At 43.8% G+C, this 17,898-nt stretch overlaps 1 protein-coding gene across 5 annotated transcripts in view; it reads left to right on the plus strand.

Annotated features, from left to right (window-relative positions):
- Positions 1-17,369, plus strand: part of Ears2 (glutamyl-tRNA synthetase 2, mitochondrial) — a 27,834-nt gene extending 10,465 nt beyond the window's left edge. For all 5 annotated transcript variants that reach the window (XM_050143344.1, XM_050143347.1, XM_050143348.1 and 2 more), the window contains 7 exons: positions 663-852; positions 4,616-5,088; positions 6,773-6,881; positions 9,436-9,589; positions 9,674-9,804; positions 13,268-13,403; positions 14,170-17,369. In XM_050143344.1, coding sequence (XP_049999301.1) covers positions 663-852; positions 4,616-5,088; positions 6,773-6,881; positions 9,436-9,589; positions 9,674-9,804; positions 13,268-13,403; positions 14,170-14,253 — 1,277 coding nt within the window. In that variant the 3' untranslated portion in view covers positions 14,254-17,369. The remainder of the gene's footprint in view (positions 1-662; positions 853-4,615; positions 5,089-6,772; positions 6,882-9,435; positions 9,590-9,673; positions 9,805-13,267; positions 13,404-14,169) is intronic.
- The last annotated feature ends 529 nt before the right edge of the window (positions 17,370-17,898 follow it).

A 17,898-nucleotide genomic window follows, 5' to 3' on the forward strand; every position in this document is an offset into this window, starting at 1 on the left:
ACAGGCTTCAAAGCCACAAAAGAAATCCTATCTCAAAAACAAACAAACAAAAAATCAGCAAAGCAGACTGCAGAGTGAATGGTGCCCTAGTATTTATACATTGTCATCTTTTGTGATCCCTGTCATGGCCAGTGAGTACTAACAGCCAGATATCCAACCAGGACGGGCTGGAGACTAGCCTTCCTGCCTTCTCTTGAGTCTGGCTACGGGCCTCAAATGGTTTCTCTCTTTCCTGGGAAAAGATGGATAGAAAGGATACACAGTAGACAGCCCACACACACATCCCTGTGCCCCAAACCCTTGACTAGACTATGTGATCTTTAGCCCCTAGTCTCTCAGAAATTGTGGTAGTACTAGCCTCATGGATTATCATAAAGCTTAAAAATTCAATGTGTCAAGGCCTGGTGACATGCCTTTAATCCCAGCACCCAGAAGCAGAGGCAGGTGGAAATCTGTGACTTTGAGGCCAACCTGGTTTACAAAGCAAGTTCCAGGATAGCCAGGACTACACACAGAGAAACCCTGTCTTGAAAAAGACAAACAAGAAGTTCAGTGTGTATGTAAAGCACCCAGATGAATATTTGGAAGAAAAAAAAAAAAGAAGAGCATTATGTGCTTTTCTGGTGTTACTGTGTAATGACAATTCTCCACCTGTGTTCCAGGCATTCCACCTGATGAAAGTCCCCGTCGGGGTGGTCCTGCCGGGCCCTACACTCAGTCCCAGCGTCTGGCACTGTATGCCCAGGCCACAGAAGCATTGCTGAAGTCTGGAGCTGCCTATCCCTGTTTCTGTTCACCACAGCGGCTGGAGCTCCTGAAGAAGGAAGCCTTGAGGAGCCAGCAGACACCCCGGTGAGATCCCTAGACCATTTTGGATGCCTCCCCAAGCCTGTGTTTGTAGCATCTCTGATTCTGCAGGTCAGACATTTGGGTAGGGCTTAGCTGGGCTCTTTGGGTCTGGGTGTCTTTCAAAGCTACAGTTGGGCCGAAGTCAAGCCTGCAGTTCCCAGAATTTGTTTGAGGAGGATTTGCATCCATCTCCCCAGAGGCTGTTTGCAGGCCGAGGGTCTTACAATATTGTCTGTTGCTCATCAGGTAGGTTTCCTCTAACCAACTAAACTGCCAAAATATACACAAGGGCTATCTTTTTCTTTTCTTATTTCCAGAGCTGAGGACCAAACCCCCCTTTCTTTTTTATCTTTTTGGTAGTGCTTAAAGTTGAACAAATGACCTGGTACATTCTAGGCAAAGATTCCTGTAACTCTACTATATCTCAAAACTACACAGGTCTGCATAGGACAGCTCACAGCTTGGCAATTAAATGTACCTAACTGTGGAAGTGACATCTTACCACTGTGTTCTTTCCTTAAAAAGAAGTCAGTGTGAGTTCAGCCCATACTTAGAAGGAGTACATTGTAAACCCTGAATGCCAAGAAGCGGGATCAGTCATTGTGGCTGTAGAGGAAGCTGCTGGTTATACTGTACCTCAAGCTATACTAGTTTTAATAATAATAATAATAATAATAACCTATTATAATGTATAAAAAATTTTCTGGGCTGGAGAGCATGCTCAGTAGTTGAGAATACTTAATTGGCTATGTATGGTGACACACACTTTTAATACTAGAATTTGGGAGGCAGAGGGAAGTAGATCTCTGTGAGTTTGAAGCTAGCCAGTTCTATATAGTGAATTCCAGGGCGGCCAGGTTTATGTAAAGAGAAGCTACCTCAAAACAAAACAAAAGAAGCTTACTGATCTTGTTGGGGATCCAAGTTCAGTTCTTAGCACCCAGTTCATAACCAATTCTGGAGGAATCTGATTCTTCTGGCCTTTATAAAAACCTGTACTCAGCTGGGTAGTAGGCGGATCTCTTTGAGTTCAAGGCCAAGCTAGTTCCAGGACAGGCTCCAAAGCTACAGATAAGCCCTGTTTTGAAAAACAAACAAATGAATAAATAAAAAACACCTGTACTCACATGCACATACCCCCCCCACACACTAAAATATTATTAAATATAATAACAGTAGGTGAGTGTGGCAGCACATGCCTTTAATCCCAGCACTCAAGAGGCAAGAGGCCAACAAATATCTGTGAGTACAAGGCTAGCTTGGTCTACAGAGCAAGTTTAAGGTCAGTAAGGACTTCACAGTGTGACCCTATCTCAAACAAGCAAACAAACAAAACAAAACATAAAAATCTAAAAAACTTTTCACGTTTGGTACTATGGGCGCACTTAGGCAGCGCGTACCACAGTGAGTATGTAAAGGTCAAAGGACAGTTTTCCTGAGTTGGTGCTTTCCTACCATATGGAAATTGAACTTAGGTCATTAATCTTGGCACTGAGCTAACAGCTAGTTCCAGGACAGGCTCCAAAGCCACAGAGAAACCCTGTCTCAAAAAACAAAACAAAACAAACAAACAAAAAAAAATGAAATATGCCTTTTGCCTCTGTGCTATGTAAGTAGGATAGTGTCATAGTTTATTTGCTGTGATAAAATACCCTGACAAAAGAAACTTAAGAAGGAAGGGTTTCTTCTGGTTCACAGTTTGATTTTCCTTCATGGCAAGGAAGTCCAGGTAGCCGGGGCTTAAAGCATCTGCTCGCATTATGTCCATAGTGAGCATGAAGAAAGAATAGATGCTGATGCTCAGCTCCTTTTCATTTTTTTTTAAATTTTTCTTTTCTATTTTTATTTGTGTGTGTGGTTTGTTTGTTTTGCTTTGTTTTTGTTTGTTACTGTTGTTTTCCAAGACAGGGTTTCTCTATGTAGCCCTGGCTGTCCTAGAACTAGATCTGTAGACCAGGCTGGCCTCAAACTCACAGAGATCCCCCCTGCCTCTGCCCCACACCCCCACCCCAGGTGCTGAGATTAAAGGCATGTGCCACCATGACCAGCTGTTTGTTTTTAATTATAGACAGACTATATTACATTGGTACAAAGAATTGTTTTTAGTTATGGTCACATAATATCATGGGATCTATGAGAGTTGATTGAAGAGTTAGATGTATCAAGAACTGAGCCTGCAAGCTTCACATTTGTGTTTGTTAGGACACTGTTGGATATACATTTAGAAAGTTAAAAGTGATGGACAGAGGCCAGTGAATTGGCTCAATGAGTGAAGTTGCTTACTGCATATGCCTGGAAACCTGAGTTCTAGCCTAAGAACCTGTGTGAAAGGTGAAACGACAGAACTGGCTCCATGATGCTCTCTTCTGACTTCCTCATGTGCACCATGGTATGTGCACTTCATGCACACGCATAATAATAATAATAATAATAAAATTTTTAAAGACATTTTTTCCAATACAGGGTTTCCCTATATAGCTCTGACTGTCCAGAAACAAGCTCTTTAGATTCAAGCTGTCCTTGAACTCAGAAACCCACCTATTTCTCCTCCTGAGTGCTGGCGGTAAAGGTGTGTGCCACCACTTTCAGCTAAAACTTTGTGTGGGGGGCAGGGAGCAAACCAGAGGCCTGGGGAGCTGGCTTAGTAGTTAGGAATTTATACTGCTTTGTATAGGACCAGAGTTGAGTTCTCAACACCCACATTAGACAGCTCACAACTACCTGCCACTCCAGCTCCAGGGGCTTCCAGCAGTTCTGGCTTCCACAGGCACTGTGCTTAGGTGTACTTACATACACATAATTTTTATAACAATTTTTGAAGAAGTAATCAACTAAAAAAAAAAGAGAAGTGAAAGATAAAATTTTAAAATGACAGCAACAACAGCTCCCTGTACTTTCTCTAGTAGGCGAATCATCTGGTCTTATGATTACCCTGTAGATTCTTGCTTAGCAGGTCTGAAGTTGGGGTCTGAGTTTCTCATGAGTTCCCTAGTGAAGCTGATGCTAGTAGTCATGCCTACTTTGAATGAGGAGAATGTAAGCCACATCGACCTTATTTGTGCATCTTGTGGAAAATCTGGTGATGGTTACTCCACGCTAAGAGGAGCAGCCTTGAGATAACTCTGGGGTGATCTCTGACTGTCACCCCACCTGTTGACAGCCTTGCCATCTTTCCCTTGTCTGTGGGGTTAACAGTTCCAACCTAGCTCCTCAGAGGGTGGCATCCACAGAGTATTCCTGGGAGGTATAAAAGGAGGGATTTTCCCCCTTAGAAGTACATCTTAACCTCATTGGGAAGAAATAACTTTCCCAGGACCCTAGCCCTTCCTTACCTACCAAGTGTTGTTTTCTTTGATTTTCAATGAATAGAATGGGTTTACATTCCTACCTGGGTCCATCACTGGCACCAGGTCACAAGATTATAACATGGTCTGTACTCATTGTAAGCCTGCTTTTGATCTAAGCATTTTCCCATCTCCTCCTTAGCAAAAGAAAAGGAACAGCAAAACATTAGTGTCTGCTGCACTGTTACCCACATGACTTTATTTTTAAACTTCCATTTTAGATAGAAGAAATCCCTTCAAGAGGTTACTGCATTGCCCAGGGTCATAAGGTATCAGATACCAAAGGTTCAGTTGGTAGTGCTTACTAGCATACCCAGGGCCTTGAGTAAAATCTACAGCACTGTAAGTAAAAACCAGAACTTGAAAGACAAGTAGGGTATCTGTCCATTGATGGATCTTTTAGCTGCTCTGTCTCCCAATAGGTATGACAATCGGTGCCGGAGCCTGAGCCAGGCACAGGTGGCCCAGAAGCTGGCCGTGGACCCCAAGCCTGCTATCCGCTTCCGCCTGGAGGAGGCAGCACCAGCCTTCCAGGACCTTGTATATGGTTGGACTCAACATGAAGTGGCCAGTGTGGAGGGGGATCCAGTTATCCTGAAGAGTGATGGCTTCCCCACCTACCACCTAGCCTGTGTGGTGGATGACCACCACATGAGCATCAGCCATGTGCTGAGGGGCTCTGAGTGGCTCGTCTCCACCTCTAAGCACCTGCTTCTCTACCAGGCCCTGGGCTGGCAACCGCCTCAATTTGCTCATCTGCCCCTGCTCCTCAACAGGGATGGTAGCAAGCTGTCTAAGAGGCAAGGGGACATTTTCCTGGAACATTTTGCTGCCTCTGGTTTTCTGCCTGAAGCCTTGCTTGACATCATCACCAACTGTGGCTCGGGGTTTGCAGGTACATATGCACCAGAGTGGTCCTAGTGGCTGAGCTTGAATACAGGCAGATCTGCTTGTCAGTCCCAGCATTGCCACCTTTCAGTTACATGATCTTGGACAAGTTCATTGTTCTAGTCAGCAGTGTTTATTGAGTCACGCTACTGTGCCTCCTCACTTGGTTTTCCCATACAGCTGTTGTTGATGGAGTGGGACTCACAGTAGGCACTGCCCCTGCCCTCAGAGACCTAGAGTCCCATTAATCTTGTTCATATGATAGGGCTAAGGCTGTGCTCTGTAGGGTTAATTAGGAGCCAGTAAGCTTATAAATATAAGGAACCAGCTCACTGTCTGGCCACACCATAAGCTTTAAAGCCACAGATTCTTATGATTACTGTGATTACATAAGTATGAGCTCTAACAGTATTACTGGTGTACTGTGAATCTAGCTTATTCAAGGTTTAGAACACAAACCTTGAAGAAGCCGGGCGGTGGTGGCGCACGCCTTTAATCCCAGCACTCCGGGAGGCAGAGGCAGGTGGATCTCTGTGAGTTCGAGGCCAGCCTGGTCTACAAGAGCTAGTTCCAGGACAGGCTACAGAGAAACCCTGTCTCGAAAAACCAAAAAGAACCAAGTACCAAATAGGATGACTCCTTGTGGCAATAACTTGATAATTCTAGTTTCTAAGGTGATTTTGAGGCTCGAGGAGGTTGTAACTTGCCAGAGTCACATCCTTAGTAAAGGATAGTGTTCTTTTGTTTTGTTTTTCAAGACAGGGTTTTCCTGTAGCTTTGGAGCCTGTCTTGGGACTAGCTCTGACAGATCAGGCTGGTCTCGAACTCACAGAGATCTGCCTGCTTCTTTCCCCCCCCTCCCCCAAGTGCTGGGATTAAAGGTGTGCACCACCACCTCCCAGCAAGGATATAATTCTTGAGGCCCATGCCTGACCATGGTGTCTTCTGACTGCACTAAAGGTATTGCTGCTCACTAAGAAGGTGCTTCCAGGGGGCTGGAGAGATGGCACAACAGCTAAAAACTCTTGCTAGTATGAGTTCTATTCCCAACATCCATATCAGATGGCTCACAACTGCCTGTAACTCCAGTGTCAAGGGATCTGACAGCCTCTTCCAACCTCCATGGGTAGGCTTGTGTAACTTGCGTGTGTACACACACATAAACTAAAAATAAGAAAATGTTCAAAAAACAGCTTTCCGTCTGGGTGTGGTGTTACACACTTGGAATCCCAACGTTAGAGAAGCTGAAATAAGAGGATTGCTAGTTTGATGTCAGTCTGGACTTTATAATACCAAAGTCCTTTCTCAAACGAAACAGAAAAGCAGCAACTTCCAGCACTGAGGTTCCACTGTGGCATTAAGTATGAAGTTTGTAGGACATGCTGGTGCCATACTCTACTCAAAGCCAAGCACACAGAAGCTCTGGAATAGCCAGGCATTGGGCACACTGTTCTTGCAGTTTTGATCCAAAACTGGGAAGCCTATAGCTTGCTCACTTGCTCTTCTTTGTGTGTGAAAGTGGGAGAAAAGCTGGGTAGTGTAATCAACATCTATATTCCAGCTGTGTGGGAAACTGAGGCCAGAGGATCAAAATCTGTAGGCCAGTCTGGGCAATGCAGAAAGAAAGATAAAAGTAATTACAGAAATAAGCTGAGGGAGGGGCTGAGCAGCTGAGTGGACCTAACTTGCAGAGAACCAAATGGGCAGGACCCTGCCGGAGCTGATAACACAGTTTGACCTGACCCGGATCACCTGCCACTCAGCCCTACTGGACCTGGAGAAGCTCCCAGAATTCAATAGGTAAGTGGGAGAGCCAAGTACTATGGTGCATTCCCAGCACTTGGAAAACTTGAGAGAGGTGAATTGTAAATTCTGGGCCAGATTGGATTACATAGTAGCCTCAAATATACTACGTAACCAATTGATGACCTTGTATCTTGATCCTCCTACTTCCACCTTTCAAGTGCTCAAGTTACAGGAGTGTGTCAGCATACTGACTCAACTGCACTTGTTTTAAGTATATGACTTGATCAGTTCTGTAATTTTGCTATATGTTAGCTATAGGAGATCCAAGACAGAATTTAAATGACTAGCACATTTACACAGTGGGCAGTGAGGCATTTCTTGCATGGGGCCTGCAAGAGTGAATGTAATCTAGATGCAATATAACTACCATTTTTTTTTTAAATCTCACTGATGTGCTATTTTAGGGGGTCATGGAGTCCAGTTAGAGATACACTGTGATGCCTCCCAAGCCTCCTTGGAAGACAGGGAAGGGAGAGAGTACTTAGGACTGATGCCCACAGACTTAATCTAACCAATAATTATCCTCAGATGTTTCTGTCATCATGCCACTGCCGTGCTTACTTCAGAGACATAGTAAATACATTAGAAGGCTTATTAGTGTTCCAGCAGCAGTAGCAGTAAATACTGGTAGTATATGAACATGGGAATTGTAATTAAGAATCATTTAGTTTGACTATGTTCCAGGCTTGAATTTATGGTGTATCAATTCAGCATGGCCAGGGCTTCTCTGTGTAACAGTCCTGGCTGTCCTGGAACTCATTTTGTAAATCAGGCTGGTCTCGAATCCACTGAGATCTGCCTGCCTCTGCCTTCTAAGTACTGGAATTAAAGGCATGCACCACAACCACCCAACTGTGTTTTCTGTAATACTCTTGTTTTTGTTTGTTTGTTTGTTTCAAGACAGGGTTTCACTGTAGTTTTAGAGCCTGTTTAGCTCTTGTAGATCAGACTGGCCTCAAACTCACATAGATCTTCCTGCTTCTGCCTCCCAAGTGCTGGGATTAATTGCGTGCACCGCTACTGCCCGACTTCTGTAATATTCTTTTGAAAAATATTTTTTCCAACCAAATTACTTTTGCCTGTAATTCCAGCACTGGGGGTTGAGGTGGGAAGATATAGAGTTTTAGGCCAGCCTGACTACATAGAACCTATCTCAAACATCAGAAGCTAAGCAAAAAGTTTTTAATGTTTTTGTCAGTGTACATTCGAGATAGCTTCCCATAATGTCTTGTCTTCCATCTTGTGACATACCAGGAGCCGCAGACTCCTGCTCCCAAATGGGTGACTTCCAAACCCTGGCATCAGTACTTTGAATGTAGATCCATACTTAACCTTCACTACCACCCTGTCTGTGCCAAGGCTTCCCAGCTTTCTAATGGCTGTGTGAGTGATTGCAAACTCTTGCCAGGCAGGCTTTGGACACAGGTCTGTTCCAGTCCCAGCCCTATGAGCTGTTTGCCACTTTACTGCCTAGCTTTCCTCTATAACACAGACAAGGGGCCACAGGACTTAGAATGGTCCCTGGTTCTGCACTGCTCTGAGTCTCCTTGGCAGCATGGGAACTGAAGATGACTGGGTTTCGTATGAGGGTTGGATTCTTAAGAGCCTCTACTGTTCAGAAGGAGAAAATCAGAGAGTTAGAATTCCAGAAAAAAGATAAATTTGAACAGAACAGAAAGCTCCAGCTTTGAAGCTGAAGCTGAGTGCTTCATTGAAATAGCCCCTTGTTCCAATCCTAGGAATACATTTTTACCTCTCCTTTTATATTGGTGTTTCATAATCCAAGCGAGGCCAAAAAACACATTCCTGGATCCTATTGATAAACTCAGGTGCCTGTAGTAATTGGGTGATGGTGTGGGGAGGGAGAGGCTAGTAAGACACCCAGGAGGAGAGGGCCAGGGCAACTGGAGGACAGGAATCTGAGCCAGCAGCGTGGATCCAGCCTGCTCCAGCCACTTAAGGGGCTTGTGCACCCAGAGCTGCTTCTTCCACGGGGAAAACCAGAATGTTCCTTATGTGATCTAGCTTAAGATAGTTCCTTTGCTGGCTGTAGCTGAGTTTTAGAATGTTTCCCTAGCATGCATAAGGCCCCAAGTTTGCTCCCTACCACCTCAAAAGCCATAGGAAAAAAAATCAGCTACTATTTTTAAAACACTAAAAATACTTGGTGTGGTGTTGTGCACCTTTAATCTACGCTTGGGGTGCAGAGGCAGGTGGATCTGTGGTTTTTGTGACTAGCTGGGTTTACATAGTGAGTTCCAGGCCAGCTAGGGATATATAGGGAGACCTTGTCTATAAATAAATAAATAAATAAGTGAAAGAGTAAGTAAATAAAAACACTGAAAACAAATCACGTCTGCCTAGACTTAGGCTGGCTGTGACCTCGATCAAATCCTGCCCCTTTTATACATACAAAAAAAATTACATTTATCTATGGGTTTTGAAGATGTGAGTGACTGTCTTCAAATCCCTACTGTTGCCCCAAGGGGAAAGATTTGGCATAGTCCTGGGGTACTCATACCAAGGCATCCTCCTTATTTACCCTCAGACTGCACCTCCAACGGTTGGTGAGCAGTGAGACCCGAAGACCTCAGTTGGTGAAGAAGCTGCAGGCCCTGGTGAAGGAGGCATTCGGGAGCCAACTGCAAGACAAGGATGTTCTGGACCCAGCATATGTGGAGAGGATCATCCTGCTGCGACAGGTATGGATTTAGGGCCTCCTTTCCGCTTCCAGTGTTTCTCAACTCCTCCCAGAGCATGTGATGGCTGTCTCTCTCTCTCCCCAGGGCCACATCAGCCGTCTGCAGGATCTGGTCTCCCCAGTGTATGCCTACTTATGGACTCGTCCTGCCGTCCATCGAGCACAACTGGGCGTTGACTCAGAAAAGGTGGATGTGATTGTCAAACGCTTGCTGGGGTAAGTGTGCACACACCTGGCTAAGGGTTAGACACACTCTTCCCATTCTTTGCCCTTGCTTCTCTACACCAGACCTTTGGCTCTTGGACCCTATCACAAAACAGTGACAAACTAAAAAAAAAAAAAAAATGCTCTCTCACTGGTTTCTCAGGTAAGGACAGCAACCCCAAAGGTCTATATGGCTTCCCCTCCCAGAGCTTCCTTTTCCTCTGCTGTGTGTAGGGGGAGAATACCTGGTTTACTGTAGCAATAATAGAATTTTTGTCTAATTAAACTTTTAAAGGTTTATTTAGTTTTATTTTATGTGTCTGAGTGTTTTGCCTGCATGTATGCCTGTGTACCATTTTTGTGTCTGATATATTATTAATACACTAATTTTTTTGGCGGGGGGGGGGGGGGTGGNTTATTGCTTGAATCTTTCCCCAGGCTTTTAGATTTTGTCTTGAAAGTGTTTCTTCTGAAGAGCATACTGTTGGCTCTTGCTTTATTACCCAGCTTGGCAGCGTTGTCTTTATCTGGAGTAGTAGGCTATGTATGTGCATTTGTCCAACCTGCATCTTTTTTTTTTTGTTGTTGTTTTGGTTTTTCGAGACAGGGTTTCTCTGTGGCTTTGGAGCCTATCCTGGCACTAGCTCTGTAGACCAGGCTGGTCTCGAACTCACAGAGATCCGCCTGCCTCTGCCTCCTGAGTGCTGGGATTAAAGGCGTGCGCCACCATGGCCTGGACCACACTGAAACTTTTTAAGCCTAGGCTTTAAATGTGAATATTATAAGCTGGACATGGTGGTGTACAATTATACCCTGGTGTATTCTTCCATCTGCCTAATTCTTCTCATAATTGTAATTTCTGTTTTCCATTTTATCCCAAAAGGTGTAGTACAGTGATAATGTTTGGATATATTTTCCACTTTTTTCTTTTTTTCTTTATTTTTTTAAAGACAGGTACTGTATGTTGCCCAAGCTAGTACAAAACTGATCAAAAATGATCTTCCTGCATCTTTCCAGGCAGCTAAGACTGTAGGCATGGAGTACTGTACCCAGCAGTAGTATGCCTAGATTTGTCCAATGCTTGAAAGTCTCCTCATTCCTTTCTATGGCTAACTTTACTTGTAATAACCACTTCAACAAGAATTTAATTAATCTATTTATTTATATTAGGGTTGCTTCCAAATTTTGCTTTTAGAAATAATTGTACAGTGACTAAACTTGCAAGGTTATTTCTAAGTATATTTGCAGCAAGTCTACCCCCAATCAGTACCCTCAGTCAGTACCCAAGTAGTTTGGTATATTCCATAATAGGGTCTTTTTTTTTTTTAAGATTTTATTTATTTATTAAGTATACAATATTCTGCCTGCATGTATGTTCACACCAGAAGAGGGCACCAGATATCACTATAGATGGTTGTGAGCCATCATGTGGTTGCTGGGAGTTGAACTCAGGACCTCTGGAAGAACAGTCAGTGTTCTTAACCTCTGAGCCATCTCTCCAGTCCCATAGTAGGGTCTTTAGTTCTTTTTTCTTTTGTTTATTTGTTGTTTGTTGTTGTTTGAGACAGGGTCTCACTATATAGCCTTGGCTGGTCTGGAACTCATGTATAGACCAGGCTATCCTCAAACTTGTAGAAATCCACCTGTTTCTGACATCATTCAAATACTGGGAGTAAAGTACCAAGTTTAGCATATTCTTAAACATTGGTCTAGATTTGTACATGTGAATGCAGTGCCCGTGGAGAGTAGAGATAAATGGAGCCACCCAATGTGAACCAAGCTCAAGTCCTCTGAAAGAGCAGTATATACTTTTAACTGCTGACCATCTCTGCAGCTATTAATTCCAGTTCACCAAGACCATGTCTCAACTTCTTATCCTTGTTGTGGATTAGATTTTAGAGACACTAGGACTCTCACTCAATTCAGGAAAGTTGATACCCAAATGCCTAGAAGCCTCCAGACCACTTTTGTACCAGTGTCAAGGTCTCAGCCAGCTCTAATGTCTCCTGGGGTGCCATTAGCAGCTTCCTGGGACTTGTCCTGTTCTTTGGCAGCCTCTTTCCCTGAATACAGTGACAATTGAGGAATGTCCATTTTCTTCCTATCTTGCACTTTAGATTTTTAGTATTTCATCTCCTTGATTTTATAAACAGTAGTGATCCTGTGCCCAGTTAATGATTGCCTTTGGTCCAGTAAGACTGCTGATAAAAACACCGTAGACTTCTGTAAACAACAGGTTTTTGAGTGCCAGTGCTGAAAGCTGGGGGTCTGCAGATGAGTGCCAACTGACTCAGTAGCAGCCAATGGCCTTGTCCTCCTTGGTTTTTCATGTCCTCAGCTGCTGAAGTCTGGCAGTTGTTAACATTGAGAGGCTGTTTCTTCAGATTATTTATAAGACCACTCCACACTGAGCTGCCACTCAGAGCACCATGGTGTGGACCCCATCAGGAGCAGCAGGGGGTCTGCTCATGTAGCATTGATATAGCACCTCTGTCCTATTGTTTTAGAAGTTGGTTTGTTTTTGTTTTGTGTTGTGTGTGTGTGTGTGTGTGTGTGTGTGTCCGTCCGTGGAGATTATAAAGGGGCACTGATTCCTTACAATTGAAATTAAAGGGCTGGGCGGTGGTAGCGCACGCCTTTAATCCCAGCACTCGGGAGGCAGAGGCAGGAGGATCTCTGTGAGTTCGAGACCAGCCTGGTCTACAGAGCTAGTTCCAGGGACAGGCTCCAAAGCCACAGAGAAACCCTGTCTCGAAAAACCAAAAAAAAAAAAAAAAAGAATTGAAGTTAAAGGTGGTTGTAAGCCACCTGACATGGGTACTGGGAACCAAACTTGGGTTCTCTAAAAGCAGTAAATGCTCATAACTGCTAAGCCATCTTTCCAGCCCCTGGGATATTATCCTAAGGGACTGGGGAAGCTGCAGTGGAATGTAGTCATGTACTGCCTCAATCAGAGCTGGGTTAGATGGCTTATAAGTCCAGCTCTCACTAGTTGGGGACCACTTGAAACTCAAATATGCTTCCAGGAGATGAGGATGGTTGCTGACTGGTGGAGTTTAGATCCTTCATGTTTTTGTTTGTGGGGAAAGAGGCTCTCTTCCTAGCATGTTGACAGTGAAGCTGTTCCTAGAGCTGCTGTTTCCTGATGTTTTCTTTCTCTTCCTCTGTGCTATACTCCCCTTGACAAATCTTGAAGCTGTTTCAAGTAATTCCTCAGAAATTACCTATTCTTGCATTCTGTGTCCAACCCATTCCCAAGTTTTCTTTCTAGGTTCCTCTGCAATGTCTCTGAGCTGTTCGGTATAGTAAATACTAAGTTTTTTTGTTTGTTTTTGTTTTTTGTGACAGGGTTTCTCTGTGTAGCCCTGACTGTCCTTGAACTTGCCCTGTAGACCAGGCTAGTCTGCCTCTGCCTCCCCAGCTCTGGGATTATAATCATGACCATTATGCCTGCCTCAGACTCGCTCTCTTTTAGAGTTTTAGAAACATCTGGTTTGAGCCTAACTCAGGATGTGGTGAACAGAGAACTGAAGAAGCTTTCAGAAGGCCTAGAAGGCACCAAGTACAGCAGCGTGATGAAGCTCCTCCGAATGACCCTCAGTGGACAGATGGTGAGATGATGTACTGAAGTATTGTAGATAGTCCCTCATTGACCCTCCCAGCCAATGTTCATAGTCTGGTACTAAGGCCAGTCCAGTGGGATGATAAACTGATGAACAGATCACTTCCCTCATTTACCCACTGAGCATCTTCTGGGTCCAGGCACTGTGATAGTTACAGTGGAGATGGCTTAAACAGAACACATATTCCTTCCTCATGGAGGTCATGAGAATAATAGATTACCAATTTGCCAAAGGCAGAAAAAGCCTCCCGAGAGCCATTGAATGGGAAAAAAATTCAGAGAAGTAGAACTGAGTAGGGCTGGATTATAGCTTAGTGCTGAAGCATTTGCTAGCATTCATGAAGCTCTAAGGTTGATCCCTAGCTCTGGAAAAATAAAAACAGGAGCTGGAGAGATAACTCAGAGGTTAAGAGCACTCTGGTGAACCGGGTTCAGTTCCCAGCACCCACATGTCATTGCACAACTCTCTGTATCTCCAGTTCCAGAGGATCTGACACCCTCATACAGACACACATGCAGGCAAAGCTCCCATATACATAAAACAAAACTTTAAAAAAAATCATCTTAGACAAAAGAAAATACAATAAATACAGGCTCCATTCCTGGGGTTGCAGGCTATGGGTTGGGGCTGGTTTGTGGGTTGTGGTCTACAGATTGAGACATTGAAAATAAGCATGCATTCCTTCTACAATTCAAGGCAAAAAGACAGAATTTTTGTGGTTTTTCTTTCTTTCTTTTTTTTTTTTTTTTTTTAGCAAGGACCTCCTGTGGCTGAGATGATGGTGTCCTTGGGCGCAAAGGAAGTACAGGAGCGAATCCAGAAGGTGCTTTCTAGCTAAGGAGAAGATGAATAGGAATAAGGCAGCTCTGAAGGCCTCTACACATGGAAACTGCATTCTGAGGAGATCAGGAGGCCTGCAGCGCATTTGGACACTTTCAGGATCAACAGTAAGAGAAACAGACTCTCTGAATACCCTCATCAGCCGGCTTTCGGGGAAGCCCAGCCTGCTTCACCTCGCTGATTCTGGAAAGGATGAACTTGAACTCATACCTTTTTTTTTTTTTTTTAACCTATTTTGTTTTTGTTTTCTGAGATAGGGTTTCTCTGTGTAAGAGTCCTGACTGTTCTAGAACTCACTCTGTAGACCAGGTTGGCCTCAAACTCAGAGATCTGCTTGCCTCTGCCTCCCAAGTGCCGGGAGTAAAGGTGTGTGCCACTACTCCCTGGTTCTTTTCTATTTTTAATGTGTTTGGATAGTTTGCCTCCATATTTGCCTGTGTATCACATGCATATGTCCAGTGATTCTTGGAAAGGCAAGGAGAACATGGATCACCTAGAAATAGAGTTTCAGAGGGTTTTGAGCTACCATTTGGGTACTTAGAATTAAACCCAGGTCTTCTAGAAGGGCAGCCAGTGTTTAATCACTGAGCCATCTCTCCAGCCCCTTGTGCTGATTTTCGTGCCATATTCTACAGCAGATATTAGGAGCTAGTTTATAAAAAAGATCAACATTCCAAATCAGTCCAGAGGACTGAGGTCTTGGTTCGTTAGGCTGCATAATAAAATATCACCGAATATAGTGACTTAAACAAAAACTATTGATTTGTTTAATGTCCTAGAGACTGGAAGTACAAGGTAAGTGTCATAGGGTCAGTTTCTTGAGGGCACCTCTCCTGAATTGCAGTGTCCTCGCAGGGTCTTTCCTTTGTGCACATTTATCCCTGTTTCCTTTCGGTGTATCCTAGTGTTTCTCAAGGGCACCAGTCAGGCCAAATGCTACTCACTCTCACAGCCTCATTTTAGCCTAAATAACACCCTTTAAAGTCTGACATCCAAGTGCAGCCTAACATTGTATGATACTGAAGCTTAGGATTTCTATAATTGGAATAGTAGGCGAGGCGCAGTTTAGTCCACAATAGTTCAGTGCTAGTCTGGACTCATGGGTCCCAATTCTCAGGCCCCTTCTGAAGGTAGAGCCATAATGGACAGACAAGCAGGACCAAATAGACATCAGACTTTGCTTTCAATTGTAAAGAGAGAAGTTGCTCTTCTAGCCAGGTAAACACTTGTGTTTGGTGTTGCTTTTTGTCCTTGGACTTAGGGTAGCCTGTGTCTTCTTTCCTTGAAGGTCATCTGCTCTCTTCCAGTTCCCAAGACGTGATGCTTAAACTAGAGACCTTCACTCTTCTTATATTTGGTGCCTTTCATCATATCCACCATTGCTTATAAGTCATTGTATTCAGATTCCTGAAATCAGGTTTCTGTTCTTGACGTCCTAACTAACTCAGAGTAGCTTAAGGAGCATGGTGACCAGGTACCTGGCTTCTAGTCTTTCTTAGGGACAGCCTCTCTGCACCAGCACTCTCTCCTGAGGACAACAGATGTGTAACCAGTAGGCTTTTAGAGTGGTAGAGGCTTGATCACAAAGGACCTTGCCATCTCCTGTAACCAGGAAGACTCTCAGTGGAGGAACTGGAACACCAACCCAGCCTCAAAACCTTCAACCTACAATTTGTCCTGCCTACAAAATATGCTGTGGTAAAGGTGACACAGAAATTGGGAGTGGATAACCAATGTCCTCCCCAGCTTGAGATCCATGCCACAAGAGGGAGCCCACCCCTGACACTGCCTGGAAAGCTGGAAAGCCAGGAACCAAAAGCTAGGTAGCCAGAGACCTAGCTAGGATAGAGCCAAACATGACTGGCCAAAAAAAAAAAGTAAATAAAATAATTCCTAATGATACTCTGCTATACTCATAGACCAGAGTCTAGCATAATTGTTGTCAGAGAGGCTTCATCCATCAACTAAGGAAACAGATGCAGAACTCAGGGAATCCTGCGGAAGAGGGGGTAGAAGAATTGTAGAAACCAGAGGGAACAAGGACACTACAAGAAAACTCATAGAATCAATTAACTTGGGCCTATAGGGACTCACAAAGACTGAACCAAGAACCAGGGAGCCTGCGTGGATCTGACTTAGGCCCTCTACATAATGTGTGATAGTTTTGTAGCTTGGTGTTCTTGTGGAACCCCTAATAGTGGGAACAGGGGCTGTCTGAATTTTTTTGCCTGCTTTTGTGACTTTTTCCCCTCAGTGGGTCACCTTGTCCAGCCTTAGGGGAAGTGCATTGTCTTATTGCAACTTGATAAGCTATGTTTGGTTGGTATTGCTGGAAGGCCTGCCGTTTTTTAAGGGAAATGGAGAGGGATTGGTTGGGGAAAGCTGAGAGGAGAGAAGAGGAGGAAACTACAGTTGAAATGTAATATATGACAAAAAATAAATTAATAAAAAACCTGGAAAATATGAAGTGGATAAGTAGAACTTGGAACCTATACTGCTGATGGAAATATAAAAACATTAGTAGCTAAACAAAGAGCTGACCCAGCAACTCTATTCCTAGGCATAAACCACCACCCCCAAAAAAATACTTGTTTACTATTATTCATTATTATTCATAGTAAGTGACTAATAATAGGAGAAAAACAAAAGAAAAAAAACAGAAAATAAAAAAATAAAGTACCTTGCAGCTTCTCGCTGGTTCTCTTATCTTCATCTCAGGGAAAGCCAGCTTCCAGGTCATGAAGAAGCTCGAGCTCTTGCATCTCCCAGGGGTCCACATGACATTGGAGCCTCCTGTTAGCAGCCATGTGAGTGAACCATATTGGAAGCTGGTCCTCCAGCTGCAGCTGAGCACCTCCTGAGACCCTCAGCCACAGTACTCAGAGAACACTCTGGAACCTGAGACCAAGATTGTGAGACAGTAAATGTTCATTTAAAGGGACTTGCTTTGAGAGTAATTTATTACCTAGCAGTAGATAATTGCTATTCTCTCCTCGTCCAGGTAAGTATAGAAAAGGATTAAATAGAGCTTTTTGAGCCTTGCTTAGAAAAAGAAATGTTCTTCGTTTGCAAGAAAATCAAGTCTAAATTGGTGGAAATAGAGCCCCCCCCCCCAAAAGAAAAAACAACTCTGGAAAAACCATTGACCCAGATCTTCAAGAAAACAGTGCTGGTTGGTTGACTTTTGTTAACTTGACACAAACTTACACATATCTGAGAAACAGTGATCTTATTTTGAGACAAATTCTGTGTAGTCCTGGCTGGTACTTGGTAGGTTATTCCAGGTTGGCTTCAAACTTGAAGAGCTCTGCCCTCTTTTGACTCCTAAGTGCTAGAATCAAAGATATGTACCACCATGTCCAACTTGGGAAGAGGGAATCTTAATTGAGAAAATGTCTTTATACAGTTGGTCTGTGAACATTTTCTTGAGTAATTATTGATAAGGAATGGCCCCACTCACTGGGCAGGGCCATCTCTGGGCAGTTGGGCCTGGATGATACAAGAAAGCAGGCCACACAAGCTGAAAGGAGCAAGGCAGTAAGAAGCAGTGTTCCTCTGTGGCCTCTGATTTCAGTTCATGCCTAGAGTTATTCCCCTGACTTCCCTCCATGTTGGAATATGACCTGAGTGTTCTAAGATGAAA

The sequence above is a fragment of the Alexandromys fortis genome, unplaced genomic scaffold, assembly GCF_014885135.2.
Source record: "Alexandromys fortis isolate MF-2015 unplaced genomic scaffold, M_Fortis_MF-2015_v1.1 scaffold_45, whole genome shotgun sequence".
Classification (NCBI taxonomy): domain Eukaryota; kingdom Metazoa; phylum Chordata; class Mammalia; order Rodentia; family Cricetidae; genus Alexandromys; species Alexandromys fortis.